Here is a 22786-nt window from a genome sequence, read left to right on the forward strand (position 1 = left end):
CTGAGCCTGCCTCCTCATAGGAGGCAGCCCTGGAGCCCCAGCTCTCCTAAGCATCTGGTGAGCCATCATGGCTGGGCCAGTTAGCATAAGCCCACCCCAGGTGAGACAGTCTAGGCTGCTCTAAGTGGTCACTAGGCCCGATTTATATCCATGAGGTCCCTGAGGTCAGACCCGACGAGGGAGAAAACGCAATACGTCAATATCTGCCTTTCCATTCTCCCCGCTATACTCGCAAAGTGAGTACAGCGACTCTTCCCGCAGCACTGGCTCTCACCTCCCATTGAGCATGCTCCTCTTCTCCAGCCCACTGGGCAGGACCACGGTGACGTCCACGGTGCTGGCCCTCAGCGCCTCCTTCATGCGAACCAAGTTCTGCTGTGACCCAAGGGCCCCATCGTGGGGGGGCTTCTGGTCGCTGTGCACGTGCAGAGTGGCAGCCTTTCCAGGAGGTGGGGGAGCACGAGCCTTCATCTTCCTCCTTAAAAACCACAACACAGAGGCACAGAGTGAGTGGCAATGTTCCTACCTGCCTAGGAATAATTCATTTTTATACATACTCAGGTCTGTCTTCAGGAGTGCCTTCCAAGTGCTATGGCCTTTTTAAAATCAGTGTCCCCCAAACAAGTAAAAACTAATAAAGTAAACAAAATAGAGAAAGGGCTATTGAAAGGAAGCATTCCCAGAAAGAAACACCTTAGAAATGTGCTAGCTGTTGGGGAGGTACACAAGCCTGTTTTCACAGGATCTGGTCCAGGGGAGGGTGGGTGCAGCGGGGTTTGGACTGACCCTTCTGAATTGTCACGGGGATGACATATCACACGAATTAATGATCACAATGAATCAGGTGGGCTCGTTGACACGTGCAACACTCTATTAAATCCTGCCCCAGCTCCAAATCTATGGCCAGCCCGCACTTATCCCCAACAAATAATCTGTCCCCAGCTACTCAGAGGCACCCTTGTAATAGAATTTCATCCAACCGCCCTCCCCACGTCCAGTGTCACCACCCTGGTCCAAGCCCTCATCTCTATGGCACACACAAAGGTGGAGTCACATGAATCACATATGGTACACACTCCACCCTTCCCTCCACAGTGTCACTGGAAGCAGCCTGCAAGGACTGTTGTCTTCTCAGGCCTGACTTTGCTCTGGGCATGCACTGCTTACACGCCTGGCAGGGCCCACTGGCTGCGGCCTAAGCTGCAACCAGCAGGCTGCAAGGGCCCCAGGGAAGTTTGTTTGCCCAGCAGAGTGCTGTGTGCATTAGTGTGTGCATGCATGTGTGTGTGCCTGCATGTGCATGTGTACGCATTAAAGTTAGCCAACATTTAAAAAATTGGAATATGTCACACTAACAAAATGAATTTTGGCCTGCTTTTGGGAGAAAATATTTGATGAAGCCTAGACATCTTCACAATAAAAAAAAGGCTGTGTGTTTCCATCTGGACCTATTGACCGCGGGACCTGTTCACTCAGTGATATCATACATCTGTGCCCTGGAGGGCTGTAAACACATACCCAAACTTCCAGAGAGTCTGAAGATCTCCACCAGCCCTAGACCTGAACCATTCTTCAATGTCCTCCACTCTTCTGGAAATTGGCCTACAGCTCCAGTTTCCAGAAGCTGTTCACTTTTAGAATAGGCATTCTGTTCTTTCCTCATGCATTTGTAAAACTGGATCCATGGACTGCAGAATTAAGACATGATCCACAATGCCATTTTCTTTCCTTTTCTTTTTTTTTCTTTTTTTTTTTTTTTTTGAGATGGAGTTTCACTCTTGTTGCCCAACCAATCCCCAACCGTCTTGGCCTCACTGTACTCTCTGCCTCACTTGTTCTGTTCTCAAATATATGGCTCAAAACAATGTCATCAGAGAACCCATTTCTGGGTGCTCCAGGCCTGGGCACACACATAGCTGAATCGGTGATATATATATTGGCCGCACTGTGGCTGGAAGCACTTGGGAAGCTTAAAACATGCCCAGGTCCTATCATGGACCAGTTAAATCTGAATACCAACTCTATTATTATTTAACAACTCTAGAAGGCAGCAAGGCCATTTGTATTTTCAATATGTAGCATGATGTAGTTCATATTTGCGGGTGCAGTCATCTACCACATAACAGTGCTTCAGTCACTGAAGGATCACATATACAAAGGTGGTCCCATAAGACCGTAATACCTTTTCTATGGTGAGATATGCTGAAACATACAAATGCTTACTACTGTGTTACTGTTGCCTACAGTGTTCAGCACAGTAACATGCTGCAAAGGTTTGCAGCCCAGGAACAATAGGCTATAGCATACAGCTAGGTGTGTAGTAGGCTGTACCATGTAGGTTTGTGTTGGGTACATTCTGTGATGTTCACACAATGACGAAATCGCTTAAGGATACATTTCTCAGCGTGCACCCCATCATTAAGCTATGTATGACTGTGCTTAAAAATGCTTATTGATGATGATGATATTGACACGGCTGAAAATTATACGTAGTTCCTGCCTACAAGAAACACTGCAGACTTACAAAAGCCTGAGATAGGAATGAAAAAGAGATTGCAGAATAAGAAATGTTTCAAAGAGCCAAGCTTTCTGAGGGAGAAAATACCTGTGTAGACCGCATTAGTGGGGTGTCTACCCTAACACCCTAGCCAAGGAGGCCCTGAACAGTCTTAAAGATGAGCAGAAATTTCAGATATGAGAAAAAGAGACAAAGCCTGGGGCAGGAGGAGAAGTCCCCAAAGGGAAAAAGAAAAAACAAGAAAATGCTGTACTGCACATCACAGGAGAAGATGCTAAAACAGCATGCCCAGGCTAGGGACACCTGCCAGACAGCACTCCAGGGTGTTTGGAATTTTTATTTTATTATTTTTTCTTTTCTGAGATGGAATCGCATTGTATTGCCCAGGTTGGACTGCAATGGAACAATCTTGGCCCACTGTAACCTCCGCCTCCCAGGTTCAAGTGATTCTCCTGACTCAGCCTCCCAAGTAGCTGGGATTATAGGAATGTGCCACCACACCCGGCTAATTTGGTATTTGTAGTAGAGATGGGGTTTCACCATGTTGGTCAGGCTACTCCTGACCACAGGTGATCCGCCTGCATGTGGATGGTCTGTGCGTGTGGGTGGGCTGTGCCTGTGGGTGGGCTGTGCGTGTGGGTGGCCTGCGTGTGTGGGTGGGCTGTGCGTGTGGGTGGCCTGTGCGTGTGGGTGGGCTGTGCGTGTGGGTGGGCTGTGCGTGTGGGTGGCCTGTGCGTGTGAGTGGCCTGTGTGTGTGGGTGGACTATGTGTGTGGGTGGGCTGTGTGTGTGGATGGCCTGTGGGTGCGGGTGGCCTGTGCGTGTGGGTGGGCTGGGCGTGTGGGTGGCCTGCGTGTGTGGGTGGGCTGTGCGTGTGGGTGGCCTGTGCGTGTGGGTGGGCTGTGTGTGTGGGTGGGCTGTGCGTGTGGGCAACCTGTGCGTGTGGGTGGACTATGTGCGTGTGGGTGGGCTGTGCGTGTGAGTGGCCTGTGTGTGTGGGTGGACTATGTGTATGGGTGGGCTGTGTGTGTGGATGGCCTGTGGGTGCGGGTGGCCTGTGCGTGTGGGTGGGCTGGGCGTGTGGGTGGGCTGTGCGTGTGTGTGGGCTGTGCGTGTGGGTGGCCTGTGCGTGTGGGTGGGCTGTGCGTGTAGGTGGACTGTGCATGTGGGCAACCTGTGCGTGTGGGTGGACTGTGTGCGTGTGGGTGGGCTGTGCGTGTGAGTGGCCTGTGCGTGTGGGTGGACTGTGCATATGGGTGGGCTGTGTGTGTGGATGGCCTGTGGGTGTGGGTGGCCTGTGCGTGTAGGTGGGCTGTGTGTGTGGGTGGGCTGTGCGTGTGGATGGCCTGTGCGTGTGGATGGCCTGCACAGGCTTAGACCAGGCTTGTTCCCCATTGTCTATTTTGTGCCTTTCAGTGTGGCTTCTGTTGAATGCAAGCACCATCCCTCCAGCTAACACAGTCACAGCACGAAACAGAAAACGCCTGGCTTCCTGTGTCTGTGAGTGGCTCAGCCTGGGAAAGAATCGTTGCTATTTACACGGGGACTCCTGTGCATCTGTACTCGGTTGTGAAAAGTCATTAGCTTACCAACCAGGGGATGCCTTTCTCAAACATCTGTGCAGATGTCATGTGGTTGAGTCTGAGACTCAGGTGCATGTGGCAGTTTAAAAAGAGCAGGGCTTCTGCACAAGTCTAAAGAGGCCATCAGAGCTGGGAACTTGCCCAGCTCCCGCTGGGCACACCCATAGCAGGTGCTCCTGGCTGGCAGTGCATGCAGCCTTGGGTAATCCAGCTTTCCGTCCTCTCACCCCCTCCAGCAGGAGGCAGGGTGAGTCCTTGGGACTCAGCAGGGAATGAATCACAGCGCACACAACTCAAGCTTCCTTTGATCCCTCCAGGTTGAAAAAGCTACACGTGCCCTGGCAAGAACTGTTTATAAAATGAAAAAATATATATATGAAAACATTTCTGCCATTTCCAAGGTCATCAACCATAGCTCCAAATGATTTTAGATTAAAACCATCACATATTTACTAAGTTTCAGGATGACACTTGTTAATCCCCACATCAGCTGGAAGCTCCCAGCTGGGTTTTTATTCTGAGAGCTCTTCAACATGCAGCAGAAGGCTTGAAATCCACTCACTGAAAGTCAGAGGATCTTAGGTGACATGGTGCAGTGAATGCGAATCGCAGGTGTGGGGCCCAGGTAGCTGAATTAAAACCTAAGTCTATAGGTGACAGCTACTGCCCAGCCAGGCTGGTCAGGCTGAGGTAGACAGGGACCGCATGCTGAAAAGGGAAAATTCACGCATCTCTGTACTTTCCCAGACCCCGAGTTCAAAAGCACTATGCTTTAGGTTTCTTCCATCTTTCCAGCTGGAAATGTCATCTGTGGACATGAAAGTATAACAATTTCTTACTGTCCAAGAAAAGTGGACTGGGAAATCCACAGTGATCCTGAGGCCAGCTGACCTGAATGGCACGCCTACAGCATGGGTGCCTGTTTACCATGTTGGCTACACTGGCTGGCTGCTGGCAACCCGCATGTGCTTAAATGGAATTTCAGAGAGAAACCAGGCACACCCGGCTCTCCTGGCTCAGAGAGTCTGTTTATGCCGCAGGCAGAAGGGAGTTGCCATTCTCTTTCCATGAGATTCTTCAGCAATAGGATGTTTGCTTCAACCTGTTTACAAGCTGTACATAAGATGCGTCTGGTTTGTGTCTGGCTCTTTATTTGCAGCCACGGTTGTAGATTTCCCTCTACCAAGGGAAGAGGAACCATGACTTTCTTGTTCATCATTGGTAAGTGAAGTGCTGGGCCCAGGGAAGGAATTCGGTCACCAGTGTGTGCGTGAGTGCGTGAGTGCATGAGTGCGTGAGTGCATGAGTGCATGAGTGCGTGAGTGACTGAGTGAGTGAGTGAGTGAGTGAGTGAGTTGGGATTCAGCTGCCGAGTCAGTGCCCAGCTTTCATAGTAATAATAAAAAGTCAGAAAGATGTCCAGAAACAAATGCCCATAAAACAACTGAGTGCTACCGCAGCCTGCAGAACTGGTTACCAGAGGGGAATGAGGAATCCTCGCATCCTGTACCAGCTCCCACATCCCTGGGTCCCACACTAATCTCATTTAAGCCCTCATTTTCTAAACAGGCCATGATCCAGCCACCATGCCACGCTGTGTATGTTCAACACCCCCAGCAACTTCATATGACAAGCGTATTCTCCCCATTTTACAGACAGGGTGGCTGAGGATCCGACCAGTTAAGTAACCTTCTCACAATCACATAGCTGGAAAAGACTGGAATTCTAGCCCAGGTCTTTCGGAGCCTAGGACACCACCTACACATTTTGCACCACTGCCTCCATCCATAATTACTTCCTGAAAACAGAAGACACCAGGGCTCCTGGCAGACTGATGTTAGGATGCCTGGACTCCTAGACACATACTAGAACGCTGGCGTCCTGCAGTGCTGGCTGATGAGAGGGGTCAGGTTAGAGAATACTCTGCAGTGAAGGTTTCCAGCACATAATTGCAGAGACACCCCCTTTACTCTGATGTGGGATCTGGACAAGCCTTCTTTGCAAATTCAGTTGGGCCTCCAAGAACTTCCTTCAGTGCTCAAGGTTCCACGAGGCTCAGATGAACTCATAGGGACTGTGTTCAACTGCCTCAGGAGACAGAGGAGTCAAAGCGAGATGGAAGGATGTGCCCAGGCGTGACATGAGGTAGGTGGCAGAGCTGGGACAGGCCCCAGGTCAGTTTCGAGCATCCCTGAATACCTTTAGGGTCAAGTACTTCTTTGAGTATCTGATGAAGGCCATGGACCTTCTTCTAAGCAAGATGCACTCCAGCCTGCCTGCCACCAGCCAGGAGCACCTGCGATGGGTGTGCCCAGCAGGAGCTGGGCGAGGTCCCAGCTCTGATGACTTCCTTAGACTTGTGCAGAGACCCTGCTCTTTTTAAACTGCTACATGCCCCTGAGTCTCAGACTCCTAAGCCTCTTCCTTGTACATTATGTCTGTAAACCATCCTGATGACCAGGGACTACAGATTAAGAATCCATGTAATATCTTCTCTTGGAGTTCGGCACCTCCAAAACTCAGGGCAATGTTCCTGTGAAGACAAGAATTCCTTCTAACAGAGGAGAAGAGCTATCAGAGGAAAGTCCCATCAAAGCTTTCCCTACTTTCTTGGCCCCTGCAAACAAAACGGAAAGCCAGAAAAACAGTCAACAGAAGATCCAGATAAGTAAGGGCTGAAATGTGTGTGTATGAAACAATCACACTGCAGCCTGCAGAATTGTGGCATAAAAACAATAAATATCACACTGGTGCAATAAGCCAGGAAGAAATGACTTTACCCATCAAAACACCACATTTCAGGGCACACAAAGGCACTGCCTGCTGAAAGTCTGCCCCAGGACACTCTCCACAGCTCAACACCATCCACCGCATCCTGGTGACATGCTCTAGAGCTGGAAAAACATGAGGTCAAATCCAGCCATGATGTGGCCAGGCTGTGCATCTCCCCCAGATAAGCTCCTAGAATCTGTAGGCCTTAGTTTCCCCAAGAGCTGAACAGAGAGAGATTTCAGCTTTTATTAGCTGAGTTTATGTGAGGATTAAATGAGATGACTCTTGTAAAGTTTCTGGTAAGACACCGAGACACAGGTAGCACTCAATGACTGGTGGTAATTACAATTTTTTTTACTATTATTATTAGCATGCTTACTCTTTCTATTAAAAAAAAAAGAAAAGCAGCAAGCCTCTTGTCTCTGCAAGGGTAGAGTAGAAGTTGGCTCCTTAAAATGCCTAATAAAAGCTCATTTATGCAGCAAATGCATTCATAACTGCCTAAGAAATCCTACACAATAGAATTTCACAGTTTTGACCCGGGGGTGGGGGAAGCTTTCAGTAATTCAACATAAAAAGATTAGCTTTCTAGATAGGATTCTCTAACACATAATAACAAAACATATCCATAACACTCACCAAACTAAACTTCAGGGCCTGTAGATATGGGAACACTGATATCTCACAACACATCAAGTAAATATTCAAAGAGGAACATTTGAGAGCCCAGTCCCACAGCTATTACTCAACTACCAGCAAGTGAGGAAAGAGCCTGTCGGTGAGGATCACTTAACTATCAGCAAATACTCCATGCTCATGCTGAGCAGAGCAACCCCTGCTCCAAGTTTCAGATAAAAACAAGAGTTACTACATTGTTCAATATCATAGAAAAAGGGTATCTCCTTCAAAAAAAAAAAAAAAAGCAGTGCTAGTTTACAGTGAAGTTTGAACATTCTTAACAACTGAAATGGAACAGATCAGAGAAAACTTACTGATTCCCAAACCACCAGGCAATGTTTGCACACATCCCAAGCTGTCCCCTGCCCTCTCGCCTGGAGTAGGTTTGCTTTGCCCCCAAAAGGAGTACAAAGGGCTTTCTACCGCACAGCCAATGCCATTCCAGGAGCTAACAGACAGAAACCGCTCCTTGGGCTTCCCTGGAAGAGGAGTGCAGAATGAAGCAGTGCCCTGAGAACTAGCAGAGGCATCTGATCCAATCCAGCTAGTGACTTATTCATAAATGTGCCACCTGATGCAGCTTTTCCCAAGCAAGCCTGCGGTGCCGGCGCCTATACTCCCGGCAATGGAAATCTCAAGTCATTCTGCAGAAAGACAGCGAGTGAATTGTCTTGGTTCACTTGTTCACAAACCCTCCAAGCCTGGAAAATGAGAATGAGATCGCAAGAGTTGTGAGGGAGGAAGGGCAGAGCTCGCCTTTCATCGGGATGCCTGGCAGCAACTTTGCTTCCTTTTCCCAAGGTGCATTCGTCCACCACCTTCTAGCAGTTTTCCAGGGCAGTCAGCCCAGGTGATCCCTTCAGGAGAAAGCCTAATTATTCCCAGAGAGACATGACAGCTCTGTATCTTAGCTGACCAACCTCAGCATTTGTTGAATTTGTATAAAGCAATTCTTTTTGCCACCTCTCAGGCATGATTTAGTACACTCTTTTCCTAAAGGAGTTCTGATTTTTTTCTTTTCTTCTCCCCTAAAACTATGCAACCAGAAGCTCATTGCTTTCTTGCAGCCAGTCTCTATGGGCAGCGTGGATTGTCAAGCTTGAAAGCCGTATTTGGTTTCTACCAAACACCACTGTCCCAGGACTACAAAGACATGGCTAAACTGCTCAACGTGTGCAGATGCTCAACGTCCTGAGCTTGACGGGCTCTCAGCTCCTGTCCAAGCAAGGGCCCGAAGGTCCCAGCAAGGGCCCGAAGGTCCCAACAAGGGCACAGCAGGTTTGGGGATGGAGGGATCTGACCATGGCTCCAGATCACACCCCCACCTTTAGCCCCTGCTGCCTTATCTGTGCAGGCTGCAGTATCACCTGAATATAACCGTGTCCCTGACTGGCAGCCCCCAGAGTTCTGATTGACCTCCCTCCCCGACCAGGGAGGAGGCATGGCCAGGCCAGCACAGCCCTGAGAAGCAAGGAGTGTGCCGCTGGCTGGCCCCATCATACACACACCTCCTCCAAGCTTCTCTCCTACGTGGACACCACACACGCAGCACACTGCCATTTCGCTGCCACAACCTGAGGAGACTGCACCAGTCTGCTGGTTTCCAGGCCTAACGACACCCAGTGAAGAGCTCTCCGGGGCACCACTGCCTCTCCTGCCTCTCCATTTCAGTCATGGCTTCATTATGTGCCAAGGTTTCTACCTCATTGTCATCTCCGTCTCTTCTTCCTCCCGAGGCCAAAGACTGCCAAGTTGATTCCAGCTCTGCCAAGACTCAACCCCAGCCCCTCCTTTCCCCTGCTCCTGCTCCACTGTTGCTCCTTTCCCTGCACATGGGATTCTATCTGACTTTCTGCTGACCCTTTCCTACCATCTCTGCTCCACTGTTACTCGGGGTGTTGCCTTCTCTCCCCTAGACTCACAGTGGACTCCGAAGGAATCTCCTGCATCACCTGCCTCCCCTTCTCTAGTCCTATTTCCACACACTGAAGATGAATATTCCTCAAGCATGGTCCATCTGGCCATTCTTCCTAATGCAAATACTTTAGTGGTCCCACTGCCCACTGGGTCAAGCCCAAACTCCTCTGTCTGATCTGCCTTGGACTTCAAGGCTGTTTCCCCACACCCCTCATTGCCCACACCATGGTTACTTGAACCTTGGTGTTTCTGCATGTGGGGCAGACCTCCTGCCATCCTGTCTCCATCAACCCTCACCAGTCTTCAGGGAGTGAATGAATGGAGTAAAGTCACAAAAGAGGAAGACACACAAGACTTGACTCTAGAAGTGTCCCATAATGGCGGTGGAGATCAAAGGGGTACTATGGGAGAGAGGACCTTAGGGAATTGACTGGAAGAGGCGTTAACACTGCCTGGGTTCAAATCTCAGCACCACCACTGACTAGCGAGTGAACTAACACAATGTATTTAACTTCCTTTGGGCTGTATTTCCTCATCTGTATAATGGGATAACTATACCTTCTCCACAGGATTAGGCAAAAATTAAGTGACTTCATTCTTGCAAAACCTGTGCCACAGTGGCTGGGATCTAAACCTTCTGTTAGTGTAACTATTGTAACCCAGTGTCAAATCGAACCCATCTGTTCTTACCTATTTGCTCTAGTGCAGAGGAAACCCCAGTGTGCTTCCCTTCCCCATCTAACATGCTAAAGAGAAGATGAGAGATCAGCAAAAAGAAGAAGTGTCTCCATGGCCAGCAGGTCTGTCTAGTAAGGACATCACAGTGGCTTCCTCCCCTCACGTGGTGCCCCTCCATCCTCTACCAAACCAAACAGAGGGTCCTGGGGAGCCATATGCAGGGCTGGGTCAAGGGCCACAGACATGGAGCTGCAGAACTGCAGGCCTGAAGCTGCTCGGGAGCACTGTGATGTGAGTTTTTGGATCAGGGAAGTGCAGGAGCTTGAAACAAATGCCTGTGTCCTAAGGAGGACCAGACGGTGGCTGGCCAGGGCTGTCCACAGCAGCATGTGACAGAGAGGTCAGAAGGTGGTGCCTGGAAGCAGGTGGCTGCTGCAGGGATCAGGTGACCCAAGAGGACTCAGAAGGAGCCTGAACCAGAGGGCTGGGTGCAGGGTGGGCCGAGCCAGGAGAGGCTGTGGGCTCACAGGGCAGAAGCCAAGGGTGGGAACCCCACACACCCGCAGATAAACCCCACAAGAGCACGTGGCACCAGACCTGTAGCACCAGAAAGTATGCTGACCACCAGCGAAGAAGAGCTCCTGCCCCTCATCCCCACCCAGCCATGGAAGCAGCACCCCAGGGGGAGGAGACCCAAGTCTGACAGCAGCCACCCAGGCCTGGGATCCTGCCATGGTCGGACCTGAGTGCGGTGGAGGGTGGGATGGGGAGAGCTTCAGCTGGATGTGGGATTGACGCTGTCATTCAGAAGAGGCTGAACTTCCTAACCTCTGAGAAATGGGACCGTTCTGGTAGATGATGCAGAGCTGAGTGCTATGGGCTACCGAGACACCTTCCCGGATAGAGAATCAGGAGAGAAAGACTATAATCTGTTGAGTTAATCCATTCCACAAACTGCTACACATGGTCACCTTTGTCATCATTATTTTCTTAGTCAAAAATGGAAGTCTCCCCTCATCCCCCCAAAAAACGAAGAAGAAAATAATAAAAAAGGAAAAGCACAGAATCACCATACAATATCAGTCTCTTCCTTTTGCCTTTTCTGGGGCACCATGAGAGGAAGGCAGAGTTGAGAGTTCCCACAACCCATCTGGCTATGGACTCCAGAAGGGGTGGAAATGGAACCACACTGATGACCTAGAAAGCAGAGCCACGGAGAGGCTCACACCAGTGCACCCCTACATTGAGATTCGGCCAGCAGGGGGATTCTTATTTTCTTAAGAAATAACTATCAGGGCCAGGCACGGTGGCTTACACCTGTAATCCCAGCACTTTGGAAGGCCAAGGCGGGCGGATCACGAGGTCAGGAGACTGAGACCAACCTGGCTAACACAGTGAAACCCCGCCTCTACTAAATACACAAAAAATTAGCCGGGCGAGGTGGCGGGTGCCTCCAAGTAGTCCCAGCTACTTGGGAGGCTGAGGCAGGAGAATTGCTTGAACTGGCTGAGGCAGCAGAATCGCTTGAAAGGCAGAAGTTGCAGTGAGCCGAGATCGTGCCATTGCACTGCAGCCTGGAAGACAGAGAGACTCCATCACAAAAAAAAAAAAAAAAGAAAGAAAGAACAATCAGATATTTTTATGACTTTCTCCTGAATATTTATTTAGTTTCTTCCTGGGCTGTTTGGCCATGAACATCCACATTGCATGAAGAGTATCAGAGACGCTATGTGTGAGTTTAATGATTAAGGCATTAAATCGTAGATAATTACGCAAGTGACCAGGAGTAAATTTGACCACACATAACCATGGAAATGACAAATAGTCCACAAGAAGTGTAAGAGAAAATAAATACAAACAGCCATTAAGCTCTTGAATATGTCAGAATGAATTTTTACAAATACTAATTTTAAAAATCATTCAATGGCTTCATCATGTATTTGGGGCATAACAGGCATCTAATTATGTATAGTGACAGAAAACACCTTGGTTTTCCATGAGCATCTGTAGAGACAGGCTGGCCAAATCAGCGCTGCCTTCAGCTCAGAAGACCCATAGCAAAACCGACAGTTTTCTTCTGGATTCTACTCACAGAACCGGCAAGAGACAAGGAAAGTCAAAAGAACAGAAACGCCAGACCTAGAAGGCAAGAACATATTAAGGATAGTGATTTGCTTTCACCAAGCCACTCAAAATGTTTGTTTTTTCCTTCAGTGGGGGGGAAAAAAAGGAGCAGAGCTGTATTGAGTTCCTTCCAGCAAAGTGTGGAAAAGAGAACCAAACCGAGTGGAAATCGTAAGACAAAAACTGCAGAGCGAGACGTGAGACAGGAGGCCGTGCACTCTGAAAGGTATCTCTGCTGCCTGCTGAAAAGCCCCATCCATTTCTGTGTGCTTCTGTCAATAACAGAAAAGCAGTGAAATCTGACTAGCCTGCTCTCCACACAGCCCATAACTGATTGGAACTCAACAGAGCTGTGAGAATTTCTCAGGAAAATGAACCCAACTCCCTTCACTTGGGGCCACAGACTCACATGACACCCCAGTTCAAGGAAATGGACGTCTGCAGGATGCGCACACACCAGTGTCTAATGGAGAGTGCTTGATTTCCAGTCCTTGTTTTTGACTACTTTATTGCAATCCGGCTAACAAACTTGTGCATATTTGCTATAAAAACAACCAGACCGTGGTATTTATTACCTCAAATGTAATCACCTTACAATCTTATTTCTACCTCTATTAATAAGTAGAAGTTTCACTGCTTAAAATAAATGGCAAAAGCATTTTACTTAGGATGGTATTACTCTATACTGAAAGATACTGTCCAGTAAGAAAAGCAGAAAAGAAGGAGATGTGAAAATATGCAGAAATAGAGGCCCAGAGCCGGCCTGTTTTGATACTGGTGTTTTCTGAGCTAAGAGCTAAGTGCTGGGTACCTTTAATTCTCCGTTGAAAATATGACACTTGATCACCTCATCGTGAACCGTTTCTCAAAATAGAGACTGGGCCTCCCAGAGGATCCCTGGGCTGGCGAAACCTGAGCTGAGAGGCTCTGACAGGCATTGCTGAGCAGCCGTGTGGCCTCCGGGCACTTCTCGTCCACTGTTAGACCTGTGGCCACCCACCCTTGGGCACAGCCCTGCCTGGCAAGGCCAGACCTGGCATCGGGCTCGCCCACTTCCCAAATACCACCAGCATCAGGAGTTCTGAAAAAGCCGGGCGCAGTGACTCACGTCTGTAATCCCAGCACGTTGGGAGGCCTAGGAGGGCAAATCACTTGAGCTTAGGAGTTCGAGACCAGCCTGGGCAACGCAGCAAAACTCCCTCTCTACGAAAAATACAAAAACTAGCCGGGCGTGTTGGTGTGTGCCTGTAGCCACAACTATTCTGGTGGCTAAGGTGGAGAATTGCTTGGGCCCAGGAGGTGGAGGCTGAAGTGAGCAGAGATGGCACCACTCCACCCTAGCCTGGGTGACAGATCAAGGCCCTGTTTAAAAAAGAAAGAAAAGAAAGAAAAAGAAAAGAAAGTTCAGAACACAGAACCCTGACTGAAGGGCCACTGGTAAACAGCAGGCTGGACTAGGCCAGGGCACATGCTGTGGCACATGTCGCTTGGGTTTACCACCTGAACCTCAGTTACCTTTGGAAAAAGAGAGACAAAGACAAAGAGCACGAGAGGAGGTGAGGGAGGGAGAGAGAATAGAGGGAGAAAAGGATGGAGAGAGAAAGAGAAGACTTTATATTTGAGGCTATTCCACTCCAGAAGTTCTGTCCCCTCCACAACCTGTCTCTGGGGGTCCCGAGGGACAGTCTGCAGACCTCACAACGCTCATGCCTGCTCCTATGGATGTCTCCAGCCTTGGCCTGGCATTTTATCCTCTGCTAATCTGCACTTCCAATGTCCACCATGCTCTGAAGTCAAGCAGCCCAACCTGTTGACAGCCCACGAAGAAACACGCCATCTTCGTACGTGCCCTAACACCACAATTCTCCAAGTGAACTCCTCTCAGTTTTCTATCGCGGCCCCCAGATTTGGAGGACGGGTGATTCCTTGATGTATCCAGGCTGTCTTGACTGGATTGAGGGAATCCAATGTTAGGTCTGCTGTGCTCTGACGGGTGACAGGGCAGGGATCTGAAGGGACTGTGTGCTGTGGCTAAGGAAGTGCAGCCGCCCCGCATCTCTTCCTATGTCCAAGAACCTCTTGGGCCCTTTCTTTAGCCCCCAGTTGCCTTTAACAACCAGACACAAAACTGTGGTGGGAGTTTTTATTGCAGAACTTTTATAACCAGAACTTTTACTGCAAGTGCATGATTTCCAGAGAACAATTATATCACCTCAGCCTAAAGCCAAGCACCGGAAACAGCCACGGACACCCCCTGACCTTGAGAAGGCTTCCCTTTGTCCTCCACCCACAGCTTCCCACTGGCTGGACAAAACCCACACCACGGGGCACGTACTGGTTTGGAGGGGCCTGAAGTTAACAGTCTGAGAAGCCTCTTTAAGATAAAGAACACAAAAAGCACAACAAACATTAGAAGTCAGGCGGTGAGCTTGGCCCAACACGGGAGGCCCTAACTGTCCAACCTCAGCAAAAACACAGGCCACTTTTCCAGCTGACTCCCCATCCCCTCCTGCACTCTTCCTGAGCCGAGGAGGCCCCCACCAGTCACACAGTCCACCTTCTACTCCCCGCCAAGGCAGAACACTTCTTCAACTTGGCTAAAGAAACGAGAAAAACATAACAGAAACCCCGACATCCCCTTGAAAAAAATGACAATACATTTTCAGATAAATCCTTCCCCTTTTACATAAGTAGGGGCCTGGGCTCACTCAGTGTGTCCTCACGTAGAAGGAAACTAATGCTGACCAACACTCAAATGTACCAACATACCAGGCCTTTGACGGCAACCTAGCCAGGAATGGTCATCCCACTTAACAGACAGAAAACAGGCCCAGAGCCCTCACAAGGAGTACTGGGAAGATCTAAGAAAGGGGAAAACCCAGTTCCTGTTTGCAAGTGACTTAAAACATAGAGGGAGATTCAGAGGTGGAGGTTATAGTGCAATAGGCACTGGGCAGAAATGAGAAATCTTATGAGCCACGCAGAGGAAGAGACAATTTTTCCAGGAGAGATGCAGGAAGGCCTCACAGAGGAGAGGACAGGGCAGGGCTCTGGGCCGCGGGGAGGAGGCTTGGGGCTCGGCAGGAGGATGCACCCATTCACTTCTGGTGAAGGAGACCACAAGAAAATTTAGGGATCCGTCCCCTTTTGAACGAAACAGCTCATGACTGGCAATTTACACTTTTTATTGCTCGGTGTTCTCACCAGCCAAAGCCAAACTCAAAGTCCCCGGCTTGAGCTGAAATTTAGGGTAGTGCCTTGGGAAAGAGCCTGGGTGCTAAGTGGGAGGGGCTTGGGTTGAAATCCTGGATCTGATACTCCCAGCTGTCCCTCTGCAGCTCACATTCCTCACCTGTAAAGGGTAATGGGACTACCTACTTCCCAGGTGCAATGCGTACTATATAAACTAATGTGGTCAAGGCATCTGGTACACGATGCACTCAAAAAACAAGGCATGTCTGTGATGAATGCAGCAGGGTCAGTGTCCTAAACCCATCTCTGCCCTGTCTCCATCCTCCACTGCCCTCCCTCTCTAGCAGGGACTCAGGGGGGCAACAGTCTCGCCTCTTCACAGCTGAGCTTAACAGGGCTGTGTGGGGAAGGAACCACCTCATTTGGTTCTGTGTGCCCTGGTTCCAGTATGCACTGGACTGGCCTGAGGAAAACCCAGGGAATATTTCCTTCCTTGCAGTTTCTGACTGCTTCTTTCAAATCAAAACAGAAATGATGAAGCAAAATGCCCAGCTCTGGGCCTGGCCCAAGTTAGTCCTCAATGTGCATGAGTTCAATGGTGCCCCTCCCCAGACTCCAGATCTGCCACCCTGTCCCTCATTTGCTTTGACTTAGCACTCACTCACAAAGTAAACGAATTCTTTAATAACTCTCAAGAGCTAAAAGTTAATTTTTTTATCTTAATTCTAGCCTATTAGAAAAAAAAAAGGATTTTAAGCAAATAAAGGAGTTTACTTCTCTGCACCCTCATAATAATTTGTCCATAGACAACACTTTTCTTTCTATGTTGAAAATAATATTACATTGTAACTTTGCTAAATTTTAAAACACAAATGACAATAATATTGAAAAGTAAGTTCACTAAGATGTAATAGCTGAATTTACTTTTAGGGTTTGTTGATCTACATAAACTGTGAGTCCCTTAACCTTTGTTTTTTTTTTTAAAAAAAAAAAAAAAGAAAGAAAAAACTTCCAAAATAGGAGAGGGTGTAGTAATACATATGCCACATGTCTACACATTTTTGCCACTAGCTTTTGAAAGCTTAATGTAGTATTATTAAAAACATAGAATGCTCGTCATATTTTCCCCATGCTAGGGTGCCTTGGGCCATGTCATGGTCTGTTAAAAACAAAAAAATCCAAGGGCTGCCTCTATTTCTGAAACATGAACGTGTTTAGTAATGAAAACAAAATGTGTATTAGAATACAGCAATATTTACATGGTGTTTTATACAGTGACGAGGTCCCCAAGAGAGTGTGATGGGATTTCTGTTCCTGAAGCTTTGGGGTTCTTCCCTCTGAAGGCTGGGAGCCGTCTGCTTACACCTGGAAGTCCAGCCCATGAAGTAACTGCTGATGTCACAGGTGGCTCTGCTGACATCCTCACAACCTGCCAGGGCTACACCCTCCATGGCATGCCCCTCTGGTACCAGAGGGGAATGAAGAAGGAAAAGGAAGTTCTACCTGAGCCCAGTCTGACCAAGGTGGCCCATGCCAGCCACCATGCTGACAGCCAGCAGTGACCAGAGAGGATGCTGGGACCAAGCAGCTTTGGGGGTCTCCCTTGGCTGCCTCCAGGCCTTCCACTCTCCTGGTTTGGATTTGCCATGGTAGATTTGTTCGACTACCAGTTATGTATCCTGAAGGAAGGAAGCCACGTGACTTCCACACCTGAGTACCTTAGAGAACAACAGAAGTGCTGTTCTTTGGAGCAAGGATGGCTGGGCCACTCTGGGGTCCCTTCCCTGTAGTTCCCTCCACATACTGGGTTTCATGCGGAGGAGACCCCTGCCCTTCCCTGGGCTTTCCGCGTGAAGCCCTCAGTAAACGACAGTAGCGGGGCAGAGTTCTCGTTTCCCCTTGAAAACCTCTCTTCAGTTTGAATGCAGCAACACAGGGTAGAGCAGTTGTAACCTATACTGAAGTTACTCTTTGCCCACCAGCCCTAAGAGAAGTGTCAAAGGCCTCTGAACCAGAGCAACTCCATCTTGAACAGGGGATGGGTAAAATAAGGCTGTGTCTTTTCTTATGTTAAAGCAAAGGGGAACAAATTTTGGTTTTGAATACACACTAGCCACAGTCTTTTTCGTGTTTTCAAGGCTTCAGTGCAGGGTGTATCCAGCAGCCTCCTGGCCCCCACCGCAATGCTCATGGCCCCTGACCCTGTGCTCCTCTATCCCCCTGTGACCCTGACTGCTCTCTCCTCTGCAGAGAAGTCTTACCTCTTATTTCCCTGGCAACCCTGCCTCATCCCTAAATATACTGGTCAGGAAATCCTTTTTCCCAGGAGTCCCAGGTGAAGAAGCCTCCCCCCGACCCAGCCACAGATGCCCTAAAACCAGCTCACAGGGCTCTCGAGAGCCAACTGTTAAATTTTCTGGAGTGCTGGTAGCATATTAATTATTAAAAAGTAAATTATATAAACTTATGGTTAAATAAAATATATTAAAAATAAGGGTAATAAATATGCAGCCCTTATCACTTCCTACTCATTTCACTGTTATCTGTACCTTTGGGGTTATTAAAATCCATTCTGTACGGGGGTAGAAATACTGTCAGAGGCATCTGACCCAGAGCGACTCCATCTTGAATAGGGGCTGGGTAAAATTAGGCTGAGACCTGCTGGGCTGAATTCCCAGGAGGTTAGACATTCTTAGTCACAGGATGAGATAGGAGGTCTGCACAAAATAGAAGTCATAAAGACCTTGTTGATTACAGGGTGCAGTAAAGAAGCTGGCTAAATCCCACCAAAGCCAAGATGGCCACAAGAGTGACCTCTGTTTGTCCTTACTCCTACACTCCCACCAGTGCCATGACAGTTTACAAATGCCATGGCAAGGCCCAGAAGTTACGCTATATGGTCTAAAAAGGGGATGAATCCTCAGTTCCAGGAACTGTCAACCTCTTTCCAGGAAAACTCATGAATAATCCACACCTTGTTCAGCATATAATCAAGAAATAATGATAAAAGTTGCCAACCAGGACCTCAGGCGCTGCTCTGCCTATGGAGTAGCCATTCTTTTGTTTATTTACTTCTCTAATAAACTTGCTTTCACCTTACTCTATAGATTTGCCTCCAATTCTTTCCTTGCATGAGATCCAAGAACCTTCTCTTGGGGTCTGGATCGGACCCCTTTCTGGTAAGAATACTACTTGATGGGAGTTGCCACAGCCTCTGCCCAGCTCCACACTCATGTCTCACTTTAGTGGCTGGTTATCAGTCATGGTATTATGCCATGGAAATGAGCAAATGTGACAAATCAAGGCACACGTTACTGTTTTATTGATTGTCTAGATCAGGGATCAGCAACATTTTCCATAAATAGCTACATAGTAAACATTTTAGGCTTTGTAAGCCATATGATCTCTGTCACAGCTACTCAGCTTAGCCACTGTGGCAAAAAAGCAATATATAAATGAATGAACTTGGCTGTGTTCCAATACAATCTCACTTATGGACACAACTTTGAATCTCATATAATTTTTTATATATTACAAAATATTATTTTCCTGTTTTTTAAAAAAATACCTTTAAACATGTAAGAACCACTCTTAAGACTGCAGGCTGTACCAAAACAGGATCTGGTCTGTTGACCACAGCCTGCCAAGCCTTGGTCCAGACCTAGGATGGTGATGAGGAAATCTTGACAATGCAGAACACATTCACAAGTGGTCCTGTCTGTCGCTTCCACATTGTGAATTGCATAATAATTTAAGGAAACACTGTGAGTATTCATACACTTAATCCAGTTCAGCAAAGTCTCATATCAGTGAAGGAAAGAGGACATTCCAACATTCACTCTCTCACTTTACTCACTGTAAATGAAATATCCATCAACATTCATTACGGAACTGGGTTCCATCAGTGCAGCCAAGCATGGCCCATGGACATAAGTGTGGCTCAAGTAAACAAAAGCATCTGATCAGCAACTGGCTCTATGGAATTTGCATTAAAGAGTACTGAACATATTTTATTTTTTTATTTTTTATTTTTTTGAGGTGGAGTTTCACTCTTGTTGCCCAGGCTGGAGTGCAGTGGTGAGACCTCGGCTCATTGCAACCTCCACCTCCTGGGTTCAAGTGATTCTCCTGCCTCAGCCTCCCGAGTAGCTGGGATTACAGGCATGCACCACCACTCCTGGCTAACTTTTTGTATTTTTAGTAATACGGGGTTTCAGCATGTTGGCCAGGCTGGTCTTAAACTCCTGACCTCAGGTGATCTGTGCGCCTCGGCCTCCCAAAATGCTGGGATTTTATCACCTCCGCACAGCTGGTTCATCCAACAAGCCACCGTGCCCAGCCTAGTATTATTTTAAATTATGTACTACACATCCTTTTCATAAGTGAAATTTCATAAGACCACCGTTTCCTCGGAAAGTTGGCTGTTCAACAATTCCTAACCCAGCACACGGCCTATCCCAGGGGTCCTGATGGTGACTGGTGAGCAGTGGGCCTTGCCACCCACCCAATTCCAGGCAGTGAGTGCCTTAAAGGCAGGGCTGCATCTGATCCAGCCTTTCCCTGCCCCAGAATAGGACCTGGTAACCCTGCCGGTGTTCAGGCTAAGTAAACGAACACATGAGTGGGCATAGCACCTTGGTCCTGCACCATCTCTGGTTTTTTTTTTTTTTTTTAAGGATTATTAGAGCAAATTCCAGTTTTGATCACAATGTGGAAAACACTTCAATGAAGTCTCAACGTGTCCCTCCAATAACAAAAGATTACACACAAACTTTTAAACATTCTTTTACTTAACTGGTCCTTAGTAAGTCTCCATTTTCAGCCCAATACACACTATTTTGCATGTTATTCATGACAACAATTCAGTGTCTAAACTCATTTTAGAACATAAATGAACCAAATGCCAGTGAGAACATGTCTCCCCACAGGCGCTCCATGCTGGGCAGAGCTGGTCCCCTTAGAAGGCCTGGGTGCTCCCCTGCGCAGATTCCATTAAGAAACCAATGTTCCTTGGCCGTTCCCATGATCACTGATTAACATTTTAGTGATGTAGCTCCGGCTCCACAGGAAGAGACACAAATTAATCTCATATTTTTTAAAAAAGTAAAAGTCATTGTCATTGGAAGAGCAGTTTGATGAAATGGAAGTCGTGTACACGTGACAAACTAACACATATGGCAAGGAGAGATGGAGGCTGACAACTCCGGCAGCCAAACACTGCCGTGTCAGTATTTCCTCACTTCATATGGTTTTAAAAAGGTAATAAAGCCTTTTCCAGACTCATGATCCTCATTCCTCAGCTGCTCACAAGGTCCATCCTGCAGAGAAGTGCTAGCTCCTTCAGGGAGGAGTCCTCTCACACGGGATAACACAGGTGAGGCAGGAGGGTAATGTCTGAAGACAGGGACCCTAAGGCCAATTCACGCTGACTTCCTAGACCTAAATCAAAAGGAAAACCCCAACTTTGCATTCCCAAGTAACAAAAGGACCAGAGGCTACTCCCCTTTCCAGCATACAGATGAAAAACTGAAAGCACCTCTGATTGGTCCCCTCTCACAACCAGTCTGGTCTCAGGCCAAGTCCTCATTTGCATAACAGTATAACTTTGTAACTTCACTTCAGCTTCTGATTGGTCACTTTCTGCAATCAAGCAGATGTTTGCATAGGGTGTAACTTTATAACTTCGCTTAAGCCTCTGATGGGTCCCCTCCCACAACCAATCGGACTGACTGTGGGCCACTACTTCATTTACATAGGATGTACACCAAGTAACCAATGGGAAATCTTTAGAGGGTATTTAAACCCCAGAAAATTCTGTAACCAGGCTCTTGAGCCACTTGCTCGGGCCCACTCGCACCCTGTGGAATGTACTTTCATTTTCAATAAATCTTGCCTTTCATTGCTTCATTCTTTCCTTGCTTTGTTTGCACATTTTGTCCAATTCTTTGTTCAAGACACAGGAACCTGGATACCCTCTGCTGGTACCACAGGCTGCCCTGGCTGGACTCAGCTTCAAGTTGTACAGTATAAAAAAGGTGCCAGAAAGTTCCAGAGTGTCAATCAACCTGAGCTGTCCGCCAACCCTGCTGTACTCCAATTCCTCACCCATAAATTGACTCTTTGATCTCTGAGGTCACCTACTTGATGCTGTTGAATATTATGATCTTCAGGTTCATAAGATCCACAAACAGGGGGCGGAGCAAGATGGCCGAATAGGAACAGCTCCAGTCTCCAACTCCCAGCGCGAGTAACACAGAAGACCGGTGATTTCTGCATTTTCAACTGAGGTACTGGGGTCATCTCTCTAGGGAGTGCCGGACAATCGGTGCTGGTCAGCTGCTGCAGCCTGACCAGCGTGAGCTGAAGCAGGGCGAGGCATCGCCTCACCTGGAAGCGCAAGGGGGAAGGAAATCCGTTTTCCTAGCCAGGGGAACTGAGACACATAACACCTGGAAAATCGCGTAACTCCCACCCCAATACTGCGCTTTAAGGAAACAGGCACACCAGGAGAATATATCCCACACCTGGCCGGGAGGGTCCCACGCCCACGGAGCCTCCCTCACTGCTAACACAGCCCTCTGCGGCGATCTATCCGCAAGGCAGCAGCGAGGCTGGGGGAGGGGCGCCCGCCATTGCTGAGGCTTAAGTAGGTAAACAAAGCCGCTGGGAAGCTCGAACTGGGTGGAGCTCACAGCAGCTCAAGGAAACCTGCCTGTCTCTGTAGACTCCACCTCTGGGGACAGCCCACAGCTGAGGTCCAATAGGGAAAGCAGCGGGGGCGGTGCAGAGGCGAACGACTCTGTCTGACAGCTTTGGGGAGAGCCGTGGATCTCCCAACGCGGAGGTTGAGATCCGAGAAGGGACAGACTGCCTGCTCAGGTGGGTCCCTGACCCCTGAGTAGCCTAGCTGGGAGACATCCCCCACTAGGGGCAGTCTGACACCCCACACCTCACAGGGTGGAGTCATCCCTGAGAGGAAACTTCCAAAGGAAGAATCAGACAGGTACACTCGCTGCTCAGCAATATTCTATCTTTGGCAACCTCTGCTGCTGATACCCAGGCAAACAGGGTCTGGAGTGGACCTCAAGCAATCTCCAACAGACCAACAGACAGTCCTTCTGACTGTCAGACGGAAAACTATCAAACAGGAAGGACACCTATACCAAAACCCCATCAGTACGTCACCATCATCAAAGACCAGAGACAGATAAAACCACAAAGATGGGGAAAAAGCAGGGCAGAAAAGCTGGAAATTCAAAAAATAAGAGCGCATCTCCCCCTGCAAAGGAGCGCAGCCCATCGCCAGCAACGGATCAAAGCTGGTC

The 22786-nt window shown here is 48.3% G+C and overlaps 1 protein-coding gene across 9 annotated transcripts in view; it reads right to left on the bottom strand.

Moving 5' to 3' along the window:
* The window catches only part of COBL (cordon-bleu WH2 repeat protein), a 323275-nt gene that overhangs the window by 216946 nt on the left and 83543 nt on the right, over positions 1–22786 (bottom strand). For all 9 annotated transcript variants that reach the window (XM_033194347.1, XM_033194345.1, XM_033194341.1 and 6 more), the window contains exon 2: positions 275–478. In XM_033194347.1, the coding sequence (XP_033050238.1) occupies positions 275–478 (204 nt within the window). The remainder of the gene's footprint in view (positions 1–274; positions 479–22786) is intronic.

Source organism: Trachypithecus francoisi, unplaced genomic scaffold (genome assembly GCF_009764315.1).
Source record: "Trachypithecus francoisi isolate TF-2019V2 unplaced genomic scaffold, Tfra_2.0 Lachesis_group4, whole genome shotgun sequence".
Taxonomy (NCBI): Eukaryota; Metazoa; Chordata; class Mammalia; order Primates; family Cercopithecidae; genus Trachypithecus; species Trachypithecus francoisi.